We start from the raw sequence: 15,870 nt of genomic DNA, 5'->3' as shown, positions 1-15,870 counted from the left end.
ATAATATTTAATTATAAACCTGTGTTTTCTATCAAAATTACTTCTTGCGTGAATTTTGGGACAGCCTTTATGTTTCTTTTATCTTATAATGTTAAGGAACCTAAAATGATACTAGAAATTAGCCCATATTTCCCATTTTATTGTTTTCATTAATGAATGATGTATCCTTGGACATTAAACATTTTCTCTTAAAAATTAGAGCTGGAAAATTTTGACAGATGTTTAATGCATAAAGGTTGTTTGTGATTAATGAACTATTTGGAACTAGTTTCCTAAATTCAAAACTCTATCTTTTCTGAGATTTGGAAATTTCCATTGCCTTTAATTAAATTGCCTGGCATGGATAAGACAAATGTCTATGTATATAACAACTTTTTATATCAAAGCTAAAACATAGTGTCATCTTTGTGAAGACATTTTAAGAGGTAATTAGTGATCCAAATATAAATTAAGTTTCAACTTTGTGAGATGTTAACTTTGCAAATACATCAACTCTAATGACAAGCCACCATTCTGAAATATAGGAAGTAGAGAATTCTCATTTGCATATATTTACATATATTTGACAACATTATACTTGAATATTAGTTTTATAAGACTAGAGACTTTGTTTCTCTATCATTTTATCCTCAGTGTCAAGAAAAATGGCTGTCATGTAAAGTTGTGTACTACACAATGGTGCAGACAGCAGGAGTGAAAGGACTAAAATATAGCCCATGACCACTCACAGGTCTAACTCCAAAGGGACTCTTTTCATCCAAAGGGGAATTTTCTCATAATTTTCATTAATTGGAATCACCTATGTCCCTGCTACAATAGTGACATATTTAGTAGGAGCTCAATAACATTTATGATTGATACATGAAGGAATTTACTAGTATTCTGTGAATTGCTAAACTCACCCATGTAAAAAAAAATGACACATTACAAATAACTCTCTGTGCATGGCAGCTGACAGGTTCATTTGGCATTAATTATGTTAATTTAAGATAGTTTAGTTTTGAAACAGAGAACCACAAATACAAAATAATATCTTAGAATTAAAGAAGCAGTGATTGTCTCTTGTATAGAAATCATTTTATAGTGTTTTTTCTTTATTCCCCCTGCTTATTTGATATCAAAGGAGAAAACGAAATGTAGAGTGGATAGTGATTTTGAGAGGACTAGAACCTGATGGTGTGGAAGAAAGACATTTAGGTAGATTTATATTATTTAATTATATTATAAAGATAGAAAAGACACTTTAAGAGCATCTAGGATCCGGCCCGTGGGCCGTAGTTTGCCCACGGCTGGTCTAGTCAGTGTATATAATTCAAAACACTAGTTCATCACTGCTTTAATCTTAAGTATCTGATGTTAAATCATTGTACTTTGAAATGTTAGCAAGGAAAACATGCATTACTATTTCACAAATTTAAAAAATATATTTTGTATATTATATTTCAGTACAACTGGTTGCATTTAAAATCCAGTGGATTTAATTTTATGCTTTTAAAAACATTATAATGAGAAAGGATCCTTAAGTTTTACCAGATGCCGAATAGGTTTCTGACACCAAAAAGCTAAAAATTCTGCTGTAAAATACAAGAGTGCAATAATTGTTGAATTTTCTAAAAGTACTTGCTTAAGAGTGGATGGGATTTCTAAGGTCTAATTTTAGCCAATACATTTATAAATTAACTAAATATTAATATATTTAGATGGATAATATTCACGTTTATTAAAAAATTTAAATCTTAAATAAAGATGTAGTTAATCATGTTTATATATACACATATGTTCATATATACCTAATAAGGAAACTACAATGTATATGGTGTGCTTTTCATTCATAAAGACATAGTTTAAGGTTTCAATCCTTTGAAAAATCTTACCATCGAAACCATACCCACAGCCGTTTCAAAAGCATTAAAACTGAAGACTGCAATATATTACTCAAAGCTCAAATTCTGTCCTTTTCACAGGCCACGCAGAAAGAGATTGAGAAACAGAAGGTTCATCTAAAGAGTGTCACGGAACTCGGAGAGGCCTTGAAAACAGTTCTGGGCAAGAAGGAAACCTTGGTGGAAGATAAACTGAGTCTTCTAAATAGTAACTGGGTAGCTGTCACTTCCCGAGCAGAAGAGTGGTTAAACCTTTTGTTGGTAAGAGAAGAGGCTGGAAGATTTGCAACCCCTCGCCCTCATGGGAAATAAATTACATAAGCACTCAATAATGATACTTGTGTTTATAAATTCCTGCGCCCCACATAAATGCTAGCTATTAATTCAATATCAATAACTGTATTTTAATATATTTCCATGTTCATGCTCTACTCCATATAGAGTTCAAACCTAAAAGTAATTTGAATGATACTGAATTTCTGTCTGTTAAAACTGTAGAACTTAGGACAAATCTTTTAAGAACATCGTCTAACCAATAATATGTCATGGTATGTCTCTGTAAAATTAAGGAATACCAGAAACACATGGAAAACTTTGACCAGAATGTGGAACACATCACAAACTGGATCATTCATGCTGATACACTTTTGGATGAATCTGAGAAAAAGAAACCCCAGCAAAAAGAAGACGTGCTTAAGGTAGCAAATAAAATATTATGAAAAGTAATATTTAAATAGTACAACTGTTATGTCAATCATGTTTGTCCTAAAAAATACCAGACTTCTTAATAAGAATGAAAAAAAATTCCTTCCTTCCTCCCTTCCTTCCTTCCTTCCTTCCTTCCTTCCTTCCTTCCCCCCTCCCTCCCTCCCTCCATCCCTCCCTCCCCCTCTCCCTCCCTCCCTCCCTCCTTTCCTTTGTACTTTCTTAATTCAAATGGGAGCTAATGTTTTGGAAGAGTTCTGTAATCTAGGTATCTGTCCATATCCACCCCTCAGCTAATTACAGGCAACTTAAACTCTAATGAGAAAGGATACCAGGATTTACTTTGGTGTCCTGTTACAAATTCCTGTCCATTTTAATAGTAGTACTCCCTTCTTTTATCAAACACGAAGATGCGGTAGGCATCATTCACAGCCCATCTGAATAAACACTTGAGATCTAATCACCTGGACATTTGCCTATTCGGTGTTCAAATCTTAGGATTAGTAACAATCCTGAGCTTATATGACACTGAATTTGTCATCTTTAACCATATATAAAGTAAACAGTACTTTTCTCTGTTTTTGTATTAAAATAAATTATTAGGACATTTTTAGTCATCTTTCTCAAAGGAAAGGCAACTTAATCTTTACTTAAAAAATGATTCCTGCTCTAACCAGTTTGGCTCAGTGGATAGAGTGTCGGCCTGCGGACTGAAAGGTCCCAGGTTCGATTCCGGTCAAGGGCATGTACCTTGGTTGTGGGCACATCCCCAGTAGGGGGCGTGCAGGAGGCAGCTGATCAATGTTTCTCTCTCATTGGTGTTTCTAACCCTCTATCCCTCTCCCTTCCTCTCTGGAAAAAATCAATAAAATATATTTTTAAAAAAATGATTCCTATAAAGGGTATGAGAGGTATAATGTGCAAATATGTCTTATTAATGCTGTATTATTTCTTCTTAATGACATCTTTCTCAGTTAAAAAGAGTTGAATTTTCCCAAATACCATTTAAATTCATGATACCTTCCTTTGTTTTGCAGTTTTCAATAATTCCATTTAAAGAACAGTCAAAATTATAATTTCTTTCCATATAATTTATTTGTTTGTTTTTATGCAATTGATATTTTCTGAGGATTACAATTTTTTGTCATGAAAGACTGTAAATGTATTTCAGGCTATCCCCAAAACATATTTACACTATTGCCTGTGCCTTACGTTGCCTTCCCTTTGACCTTGATATGTAGTTAAGGACTGTCATGGTAAAATTACTTCGAGGTCTTTAGAATAATAGGAAGTGAGCTATTTCACTTATACAGTACCAGTAGTCACTCTGACCCCTTGTGTCAGACAGAACATCCGCAATCTATGTCTGTGACACAGAATCCATATGTGTTAGAAAATCTGTTTTGCCCATGGCACTTAATATGATAAACAAAAGGGAATTCAGAAGTGCCAGGAAAGGATTGGAAATTGTTTTTCAGCTACCTCCTTCTTAAGTATATGTTCAGATTGTTCCACAGCTATGAAATTTATTCAAGATAAAACTAAATATAAAATATTGTAATTGTTGCAGGAAAACATTCCTTGTCCTTCCTCAGATTCTCAGACTAAGTCAATATTTAAATGAACATAGGTCATATTTAAGGAAGGACAGCTAACTGTTTTTCTGAGATCACACACGTTCTTATTCTACTTCTATTTTATGGGAGTTGGCATTTTTCTTCCTTCTATCTGCATGTGTTTGTTCTCTCTCTCTCTCTCTCTCTCTCTCTCTCTCTCTCTCTCTCTCTCTCTCTCTCTCTCTCTCTCCTGTTCTCTCACTGTCTTGCAACTTCCATTTAATTACTAACTTCAAGCCCTGTCTCTTGCTCATGGAATATAGCGTTTAAAGGCTGAAATGAATGACATGCGCCCAAAGGTGGACTCCACGCGTGACCAAGCAACAAACTTGATGGCAAACCGCGGCGACCACTGCAGGAAAGTAATAGAGCCCAAAATCTCAGAGCTCAACCATCGATTTGCAGCCATTTCTCACAGAATTAAGACTGGAAAGGTAGGAAGACCTGCTCCGAGGTGGAAACTAGTGATAAATGATCTCTTGCGAAGGTTGCGCAATACTCTGAAGGGGGCACGCGACCCCCACAGCAAAGTTTTCAAAAGGAAAATGAAAGCCAAAATGTATTTAAGGAAATTTTATCCCTGAATCTCTTCCCCCCTTACTCTCACCCTCTCTTTCCCCTGTCTCTTCCTATCTCTCGCAGTCTCACTTTCTCTCTGTCTTTTCTTTGTCATGCCATAGCTAGACAAAAAAAAAAACAAAAACAAAAAACAAACAAAAAAAAAACACAAAAAAACCCTGCATTCTATACTGGTTTACATATGTACTTTCAGGGGTAACCTACAGCAAAGTAACAAATAGCATGCTGCAGGCCAACAACAACAAAAAGCACAAAAGACATCCATCTAAAGAAAGCACCACTGACATATCTTGCCAAATACAATATTGCTTGTGTGTAATGCGGATCAAATCTCCCAAATGAGGCCTTGTACATCTCCTGCATGATCTAGGGTATTTATTCCTCCTTAATGGCTACACACATGTGTGTTTGTACGTGTATTGAACTTGCTCTTGCTAGTTGTTGATATTGTGACAAAATCCATTAAGCTATAATGACTTGCTCAAGCCATGAAAACAAATAATTGCAAAGCTTATATATCCTATTTTTTGTAATTTTATATGATTATATTTATTCAATTGAATGGAGACCCAGGAGATATGGAACTTTTGCATGATAACCTTTTATATTTGTGTAACACTTAAAAAAGACAAAATCTTAAATAATAGGTAGCATGCAAAAATACTTAATGCAGTATTCTAAATTTTCAATTTTGGGGGGAAATGGCAGCATGCAAGGAATTACCCCCAAATTTATAAAATGTAATTTGAATATATATATATATATATATATATATATATATATATATACTTTTAAATATAAAAATGTGTGTAAAAGAAACATGTATTTACATATACAGATAATGGCTGGAAATAATCTTAAATGAGAAAAATGTTATTGAACTATTTGTGAGAAAATGATATTGAACTATTTGTGAGGTAAGTCTTGATTCCTGGAAAAATAGAATACATTTGAAAAATTGCTTTTATAAATATGGAGAGACAATTATAGCATGGTTTACAATTGCTGCATTTTCTAAGGCATTACAATGTATCACTGTTATATATAATAGTACATACTTAAAGGAGTTTCTAAAATATACAAAAATGTGAATTTTAAATACTTTATGCACATAAAACATAGCTACCCTTCAAAATTCACCTTCCCAAAGCAAAATGGTATTAGCTTATCTTAATTCATTGCTTCTTCTTTGTAATATTTGAGTTAACTAGTTTGTTGTATGCATTTATATATTATTTTAAGTAAGGCATTTTCACCTGAAAAATATCTGACAGGCTTTGAAACTTTATTTTCAGAGCAGAGTTGTTTTTTTTGGTAAGAATTCACTCTGCTGTTTAAAGAGATAATTGTTTTTATTTCTGAAGATAGCCCTAGAATATGTGTTATCTAAACAAACAGCAATGTTACTTCAGTCACCTGAGAAATGAATGCCAATAATCCATTGCTAAATTTTGTGTTCTTCCCACTATATATGTATATAAAGTGTCACTAAGCTATAGAACATTTAAGAGAAAACAGGTTATTATTTTCTTTATTCTGTCAACAGTTGGTTGAGATAAAAGATGTTACATGTTTGTGATTTGTAGATTTGGAAGAATGGGTAGAATTCATCCTGCACCAAGAGCAGCTGGCTTAGTATGGCCGAGAGAAATTTGTGATTTTCATTCCATGTTCTGTACAAATTTGTCAGTATATGTTCAGAAATCATGCATCAGGTGAACCACTTGATGTACGTCCTTTGTTTTCCTTACTAAAGAAAGGCATAAGCAATTTTAAATCAATATTTTCAATTATATATTAATTGAAAAGACAATCACAGTTTTACTTTCTAAGATTTCATTTTCGCTAAGTTAATAAAGACAATTGGGTGCAATAGTGACCCCATTTGGGGATTTTGAAGAGATAATTATGCTCTATCATCATGATAGCATTTGCTTATTTATTCATTTCATCAGCTAATGATACTGAGTATCCATTATGCTAGTGAGTATGGAAATATACAAAAATGTAAATAATACTTGCTGTAAAAATATCTGTTTACAAACACAAACTTAAATACTTATTGAAATCATAGAATATGCTTAACACTAGTTTAACTTCATGGAGATGTTCAATTTATGATTAAGGTTACTCCCAGCAATCCCATAGTATCATAGGAAGAATAGTGTAGATAGAAGACTGATTCTGAGGCCTAATTTTGTCAGGATTAGGCAGAACATGTGCTTTCTCTGCAATTTCATTTCAGTGTTTATAAGATAAAGGAGTTGAATTAGATTAGTGGATTTTAAAAGGAGAACTACCTTGCCACACCCAAAAGGAGTTATTATTTTAAAAAGAATGTATAAAAGGGATTAGCAAGTTACTGGATGGTAGGGTTTCTGCCCTTTTATCTATCTCCGCCTAATAATGGGGTTCAGGAGATACAAGTTATTCCATAGAACATGGTGGGAAATTTCTGGGTTAGATTAGTGAAAACTAGGACTAATCTATAGTCCTTGGCATTTCTAAAATTTGACAGTCCAGTGACCTTTTGTTGATACAGTAAGGGATTTAAAATAATGAATTGTATGTGTATTGGTTTATGGAGTACAGTAATTCTGGAAGTGCTGGAATTCTCAGGGGTGGCCTTTGATTTCTAAGTCAAGTTCCTATTATATAGTAGGGCTTCTGTTAGGTAAGATTGGGTTAGAATATGGCCTTTTATGATTGAGTCTATGGGTAGGTTTCACTTAAAAGAATAACCTAGGAAATAATCTATGGTGATAAAGTAAATAAATAAAAGTAGGTTGGGAATGAATATGGATATAACAGACTTGGTATAAGAACTAATTTCAGGATGCTTTTTAAAGGTCAACTGGAAAGGGCAATTGAGTAGAGCAAAAGTTTATCCTGAAATTCACTAACAATGCCTGAATTCACTATTTGGTGATGAATATAAAGTCTCTGTCTCCTGCAAGGGCTGTCCATTGGAGGAAATTCCCAAATCCAGAAAGCAATGAGACCCTCATTTCTGGTTAGAAATATAGTAACATGATGCCTTTCTTATCTTAACCTCAAGATTGTGTCAAGAATCAAATGATCTAAGATATGTAAAAGCACACATTCAAAAATCTATAAATTGTTACATAGATAAAAAGATGCTAAAAACCATTAACATCAATAATTGTTTCCATTTTTATATATCTAGACTCAAATGTCCAAATTTTGAGGATTGAGACAGAAATGTATTGGGAAATTAAATTGAGGAATAGCTAATTTGTCTTTCTGGTCTCTTCTGGAATGGGCTGGGGCTAAGAATACCTCTTTGTTATTTCCTTTGCAAGGACCAGTTTTACAGATTATCAAGTGGACCAATTTGAGAAGTGCTAGGAAGTTCTACTGACCCCACATACAATCCTTCAAATACATGAAATAGTACCTCTTCCTATTTTATTTAGGTTCATCAGTAGTATCTGATGACTTCAAAAAAGCTTAATTCCTCCTAATCTCTGTGAAGTCAGTTTGAGGAATGGAAGTTTTAACAGACATGATCAGAATCATTAGAAAAGTTAATCAGTGATAATTTCAGAATTCTGGTTAAAGTCAGTGGAATCAATGGGAAAGACATCATGTCTCAACTTTTTCTGCTTTAGGGCATCTGAACATGGTAGCATAGCAGGGTGATGGGGAGGGATACTATCAGGAAAAGAAAGTAACTGGAGACAGAAGCATAGAAAGGGAAAGAGGAAGCAAAAATAAATTACTGAGTTCTGTGGTTTATGTCAGCTCTACCCTTCTTTATCTTCTAATAAGCCAAGATGAAGATGGGGTCAACAATTAGAGAGAGAGATGATATTTGAATAGATCTTAAAGAATTAATGAAGGAAGGGTTTGGGAAAGGGGACACTTTGAATTAACTCTTAAAATTCATATACTATTTCAGGTCACAATGCTTGGCATTCTGGTGCTTATATGGCTAGGAGTTTACTAGCGATTCAAGGAGTTTACTGTTTAATGGTTGAGTAAAATATGTTCATGGATACTGGGCTGAGAATGAGTGTGTGCTGAATGAATTTAGTAGCCTCTCTAGCAACATAGAGAAGATAACAATTTATGATAAACTTATGATAAAGTTTAAATGTGTTTAATGGAGAGTAGGTTGTTTTTGCGTACAGAATATAGAGTATGGAGCATGAAGCTTTAGTTGCACATAAGACAGAAAAGGATGATTAGACAGTGTGCAGAGGTCATGGCAACCAATCTAATACTTTATGCTTAATTTAGTAGGCAATGAGGAGTCCTTGATGGATTTTTTCGTACACTACTGAAAGTTTATTTCAATAGTGGTTGTGAAGAGCATTCAACCGAATTATAACAGGAGGTAGGGAAACCAATTTGGAAGCCATAGTAATAATTTAGATGAGAAACAGTGACTATCTCAAATAAAGAGGTGTCTATGGGAATGGAAAAGAAGTGACAGTTGAGAAGAGTGACTCTCAAACCTTTGTTACTGGAGGAATTGTGAAAACACAAATTGTTGCCCCCCTCCTGAGATTGTAACTCAGTAGGCCTTGGGCCAGGACCTGATAATTTACATTTCTAACAAGTTTCCTGGTGATATCCATGCTAATGATATAGGGACCACACTTTGAGAAACACTGGTCTAGAGACATTGAGAACTAGCCTAGAGTTAAAGTATTACATATGAAAATGACTTAGGATTCAAGACTTATTTAGATGAAAGTCTGCATATGAATTATAAGAATCATAATATATTATGTGCATCAAGATATATTTGTCCCATTGTAATACTTAGTTTCAAAAAAATGTTGATTAAAACAGACTTTTCCTAGCTATGTCCTATTAATATGGGCAATTGCTTTGTTAGAAGATATTATGAAACTTATATACATAATTTGCTCAATTATAATGTTTTCTCTTATAAAGACAGAAATAGTTCACTTTTCTGTGGAACGGAATGTTAATTATTGGCCTTCTAATCGGTACTAACTAGAAAAAAGGTGAACTTGTTTTCTGCCTTCTCTTTATTAAGATTTATGTGTCATAGGGTATGAAATGCCATATTTCCTTTAATTTTCTAATGGACATTAAAATCATTGAGATTTGGACAATCTGGTGTCATCTATGTAAATATTCATAGTTTTATTGTCAGGTTTTTTTTACCTCCAATCCATGTTAGCAGGTCAAAAGTAATCGTTCATTGGACCAGATACTTTCATATATATATATATGGCTATGAAAAAGCCAGTGAGTTTCCCATATATTGTAGACTATATCAGGAAAAAAGAGACACACATAAGTGAGTCTAAGCTCTCTTAAATAGTGGTTTTGTAAGTGAAAAATAATGTAAAAATATAGTAACAATAGTTTAGATAGATATTTTGGCTCTCCTAAATATCAGTGGGAAATAAATAATATATCTTACAAATGTGACCTAGGATGTCAAAATAAGGTTTATTGGATTTGAACATTTTAATTAAAACCTAATTTTCAATAACTAGCATTATCAATACAAATATGTTGACCTTTTTTCCCTTTGTAGTCAATTTATAATTAAGCACCTTCTCTGATAGAAGAGAACAGGATCCGTCAATTGGTACAGTTATTCTTGTAGCATATATATATATGCTTTTTAGTAAAATTTCTACAAATAAATTACAACAGAAAGCATAGATGGAAACTTAGGCAAAGATCTATAGATATTGCATAATCTATACAGTATTAATTACAGCTGAAACCCTGAAATAATAGTAACAGATTTATACCCAAGTTATGTAATACTATATCTGCTAATTTTATTTTGCTGAAATAAATATGAAATGAACCTAGCAACAGAATTATTTTTAATAATATTTTAGATTAACAATACCTTTTCACATTTGAATTTTCTATCACTATAGCAAGGTTCATTCTTTTGAAACTTTGATAATAATTTCCTTTTGTAATCATCTAAAATGTTTTCAAAGTAGATCTTAATTGACTTTGGTGAGCTGTGTCATGTGATAGAACTTACTGGGTCTTACTTATTAGCATATTTTAAATGATTACAGCTATTTGTTAATTCCTGATTGTGATCCTTTAAAAAAGAAAATTATTTCTTCAATTAGCCAACAAAAGTAACCATGCCTTGAACCAGGGGCTTTCAAATATTTATAGGGGGCTGTAAGAGCCAGTGAGTTGCTCAAGTTCTCAGTTAGATAGCTTGATTACAAAACGTTAGATCCCAGTCCATTGATTTGTCTATGCCAACATGATGACTCATCATGTACTTAATTACCTCTATTTATGTCATCAGATATTTGTTGGTCTGGTATGTGTTAGTATAAGCATGTTCAATTTCGCTTAAAACGCAGTGACTTTCATGCACTTCTAGAGAGGAAAAAGAAAGGAATTATAAAAAGAAGACAAAATAAAGTTGTCCAGAATGTTACTTTTGCTTTTAATTCATCTTTCTCCCATATATTTTATAGTTACATCCTTTCCACTTCAATTTCAATTGCTACTACTAAAGTCATATAATCTTGAGGTAGAAAGATATTCAAATAGTACTTAACATAAAGTAGATAGAGTGGACTGATACTTGAACCAACAATATATTTTAACCAATCAGAATATTTTGTATACAGTTCTGAAAAGTGTGAGCATGAAATTAATCTCATCAATGAAAAACCAATAGGGCTATATTGGATAATGTCCTTTAATTAGCCTCACAAATTTGGGGAGGTAATCTTTTTATTTTCATTTTTATCCTCAAAGCATCAGAGATAAACCAATGTCTTGCTTAATATCAAAAGAATGCAACCAATGAAATGTCACCATTACCAGTTAAATTTATTTTTAAGTATTATTTCTTATATTTCTTGAAGTTTACTCTCATGAATTTAAAATGAATGAATAAATCTATAAACTACTTTATCTGATCACCTTTGTTCTAGATAGATGTTTACAATATGCTTATTTATCTTTGTTAAGTTTTCTTTCCTCTCAAGATAGTTTGATTTTAGTAGCTCTTCATATCTTATCAGTAGTATGTCCTTTTTGTATTATAGGATGTACTGGTCCTTGAAAGTTTATTCATTTTAGTTTCCATGAATTATTCCTATTTTATTTTATTCTATAACAATATTGTAATGATAAAATAAATTTCAAAGCTACAGAATGGAAAGAGAAAACTGATTGATTTGAAGCTATTTTAAACCAACCTGTAGCACTTGGATTATTTATTTTCAATTTAGATTTTAGTGTAATTTGAATGTAGTGGCCATTTATCATGATGACTGAGATTACATATTCCATATTAACAAATGTTTACTCTACTGCCTGTGTAAACACAGTCATTATTATGTTAGTGTATATATGCACGTTGGGACTACTATTTAACCAAAAGAAAGCTTACATTTTAAAAATGATAAAGTGTACCTGAGTGCATTTGAATGCTTCCAGTTTACAGTGAATCAATTTGTAATTAAATTTGCTCTTATCAGCCTGTTATTGTTTGTAAACTTGTTATACTTCACCTTTAATGCTAAAACTTTAACAAAGCCTTAAACTTCATTAATCCTAAAGCATACAGCAAAGCACAACTAATAGCTGTTCAGCAATCTGAAACATTAAAAAAATCAAGGAAAACAAAGTGTTGTCTTTCTCAGTTTCTCTGTCTCTTCTTTCTTTTGTGTCCGTTTATCTCTCTCTTTGATTATTAAACTTCCCTATGTTTTACTTTATTTGTACTTTGTATGACTACACAGTCATGCTAAAGCTTTTAAAATGAGAAGGTAAGTAAAAAATTAAACTTCAAAACCTATGCTTAGTTCATACTTCCTCCTTTGACATTATAACTTTTGTTAGACTATTTTCTATGTATTCTAAAGCCTGAAGCATATCTTGTGTGCACTAACACTGTGTGATTTAATTGTGATTCCCATTCTATGGTCATATATTTTCTTTAAATTCAATAGAAGTACTTCATACAATAGTTAAGGTGATTTATCCACCATTGATTTCAACTTCTTTAAGTAATTTACTATAATTCTGAATTGAAAATGCAGACATTATATTCTTTATATGTATTAAACTCGGATTACTCAAGAGTGAGCTATTAAATTATGGATTCTTGCTTATATACCTTTCTTTCATAAAATTTCATAAAAATTGCTAATTACAAAGACAGTGAAGACATATAATGACATATAAAATTTTATTGGTCAAAAAAGTACATGTTAGAATTGTCATGACCTCATGGTGAACCAGTGAGTCTTAAGGAAGGCATAAATTTTCCCAACCTTTTGTGTCTGAACAGAGTATTAATAACATAGATGTCAAATGGCTGGTCTGATAGGCCAGTAGCATAGCCAAACTAATTGGGTTGAGTAGTTATGGATATTTTGGTTATAAAGTTGGTCGCTGGTTAATTTAGTTAATATATTGGATGTTCTACAACTCAATTTACATAATAATCTCCTTTTCTCTACAAAATAAAATAATTATATTTGTTATACAGAGTAACATAAGATATATTCCCCCCCTTCGAGGATTAAAAAATCTGCTGGTGAGGCAAAGTATAAACTCTTCAAAGTCAAATGACATTGTATTCAAATATGTAAGATACTGCAACACAACCTAGGATTACACATAAATGAGCAATAGAGTCATGATATAACATGTCAAAACCATCTCCATTAGATTTTCTATTCCCAGATGGCTTCCTGAAAATTTCTTTCAGAAAACAAATCTGAATGCGAGTGAATGACATGGACATTTTACAAATTATCTAAATCCACTGTTTGACTATTATTAGTAATACATTACTCCTGTCACATATTTCAAACTAATAATGAGCTCTTGGTAATTTTCAAAGTCATGTTTATAATAGTTACTGTCAATCTGTACTGTTTAATAAGGTAGCCATGAACCACATGTGGCTATTGAGTATTTGAAATGTGGCTACTCAAATTAAAATATGCTGTAAGTATAAAACATAGTGGGTTTTGAAATCTTAATATGAAAAAGTAAATGCAAAATATTTGATTAATTTATATTGATTATATTTTTATATGATACTATTTTGATATATTGGTTAAGTAACATATGTTATAATTAATTCCATATTTTTAATCTTTACTCTGGACATTAAAATAGAACATTAAAAATTACATGCATGGTTTTCATTATATTTCTGTTTAGCTGCTCTGCTATAGATACACAAAATCCTTTGAATTCAGTGGAAATAATTTCCTGTAAGTTAATAAAATTTCAGGGAAATATTCATGTGCAAAGTGTATCATTTCTAACATGTAGCCTGATACATCATCATTCTGCCTCTAACTGTATACTATCAGCAGTGCAAAACTCACTACTTTAACAATAGTGCTTTTAAAAAGAAAAAACACATTTGCAACATTAATCAATTGTTCCTATAGTAAACAAAATTTCAGGATCCAATTAATTTCTGTTCATTGATTCTGGTTGTTCACTTTAGAACCACAGAGATTAATTCAAATCCCTAATATGCATAGTGACCTTTTAAACGAATGCAGAATAGGCTTTGATCAGGAAATCTGGACTCTAAGCATACTCCTAATGAAATCTAAGTTTATACGATCTTGCTTGAATACTTACACATTTTGTAGTAGTGTTTCTGTAAATCTGTTTATATTATTTTTGTACCAGCTGCTATCCAGGTCTTTTCAATTTTATACAATGAAATTTATGTTATTTCAAACTCTAGATCATTCAAGAGCTCCTTGAAATGTTTATTTTTATTCACTCAGCTTTTGAGAAAATCACTATATTGTACACCTGAAACTGATATTATTATTTAATATTGCATACCAACTATACTTAAAATATTCATTTATGAGTGTACAGTATGTACTAGGAATGATCTGAACAAGACAGACAAACTCCTCATCTCCATGGGGTGTTTGTGGAACTCATTCCTCTTTGTGGATTGTTTTTTTTTTTTTTGTGTGTGTGTGTGTGTGTGTGTATGTGTTTGTGTGTGTTTTGCATGTTTTTATGTCTCCAAATAATGCCTGGTGAAAATACTGCACAGGACAGAACAAGTACAAAGCCCTATGGAATCCTCTTTGAGACCACCCTCTGCGTCAGTGGTTCTCAACCTTCCTAATGCCGCGACCCTTTAATACAGTTCCTCATGTTGTGGTGACCCCCAACCATAAAATTATTTCGTTGCTACTTCATAACTGTAATTTTGCTACTGTTATGAATCATAATGTAAATATCTGATATGCAGGATGTATTTTCATTGTTACAAATTCAACATAATTAAAGCATAGTGATTAATCACAAAAATAATATGTAATTATATATGTGTTTTCCGACGGTTTTAGGCGACCCCTGTGAAAGGGTCATTCGACCCCCAAAGGGGTTGTGACCCACAGGTTGAGAACCGCTGCTCTACATTGATGCAGATTAACTAACCAACAATTTTTGTTGTTCAGAATGACACAACTTTACCAAACTGGACTGTTAATTTCTCCATGTTCACTATTAGAATTGCATGAGCTTGTCAAACACCTTGGTAAAATAAAAATGCCATGTCAACAAACATTTATGTTATCCGTTATTATCAGTATGTTTTCAAAAAGGGACGTCTTGAACTGAGCCAATGGATGAGTCGGATTTTGAGAGGAAACAATAAGAGCCAATATTTATTGAGCATTTATTATGTCAGATGGATGCATAGAAAAAATAATAACCAGTGTTTATTGAGCGTTTATGATATATCAGACAACATTCTAACATTTTTGATACTCATAAAAATCCTGTGAGGTAGATATTCTTCTTATTCTTATGTTATAAATATGGAAACTGAGGCTCAAAGAGGACAAATAACCTGTCCTGGTTCCCTCAGCTACTAAATGGTGGAACTCAGATTCAATAGGCATTCTCATTTAGAAGTTTAGGCTCTTCACTGAACATTAGAAACATTCAGAGCACCTTGAGGGAGAGAAAACAGGAGCTCACCAATAGAACTGCATAAAAGACTAGAAAGGCCCTTGGGGCAAGATTAGGTGAAGCTGGATTCGGTGAGGTTGGAAGGAGATTATACCCCTGTGAGGATA

The 15,870-nt window shown here is 32.5% G+C and overlaps 1 protein-coding gene across 2 annotated transcripts in view; it reads left to right on the top strand.

Annotated features, from left to right (window-relative positions):
• Window positions 1-15,870, top strand: part of DMD (dystrophin) — a 2,781,977-nt gene that overhangs the window by 1,362,943 nt on the left and 1,403,164 nt on the right. For both annotated transcript variants that reach the window (XM_081115404.1, XM_081115406.1), the window contains 3 exons: window positions 1,965-2,144; window positions 2,453-2,581; window positions 4,468-4,638. In XM_081115404.1, coding sequence (XP_080971530.1) covers window positions 1,965-2,144; window positions 2,453-2,581; window positions 4,468-4,638 — 480 coding nt within the window. The remainder of the gene's footprint in view (window positions 1-1,964; window positions 2,145-2,452; window positions 2,582-4,467; window positions 4,639-15,870) is intronic.

The sequence above is a fragment of the Myotis nattereri genome (genome assembly GCF_964212035.1).
Source record: "Myotis nattereri genome assembly, chromosome: X".
NCBI lineage: Eukaryota > Metazoa > Chordata > Mammalia > Chiroptera > Vespertilionidae > Myotis > Myotis nattereri.
The sequence above is the reverse complement of the archived record's forward strand: the minus strand, read 5'-3'. Positions and strand labels throughout refer to the sequence as shown.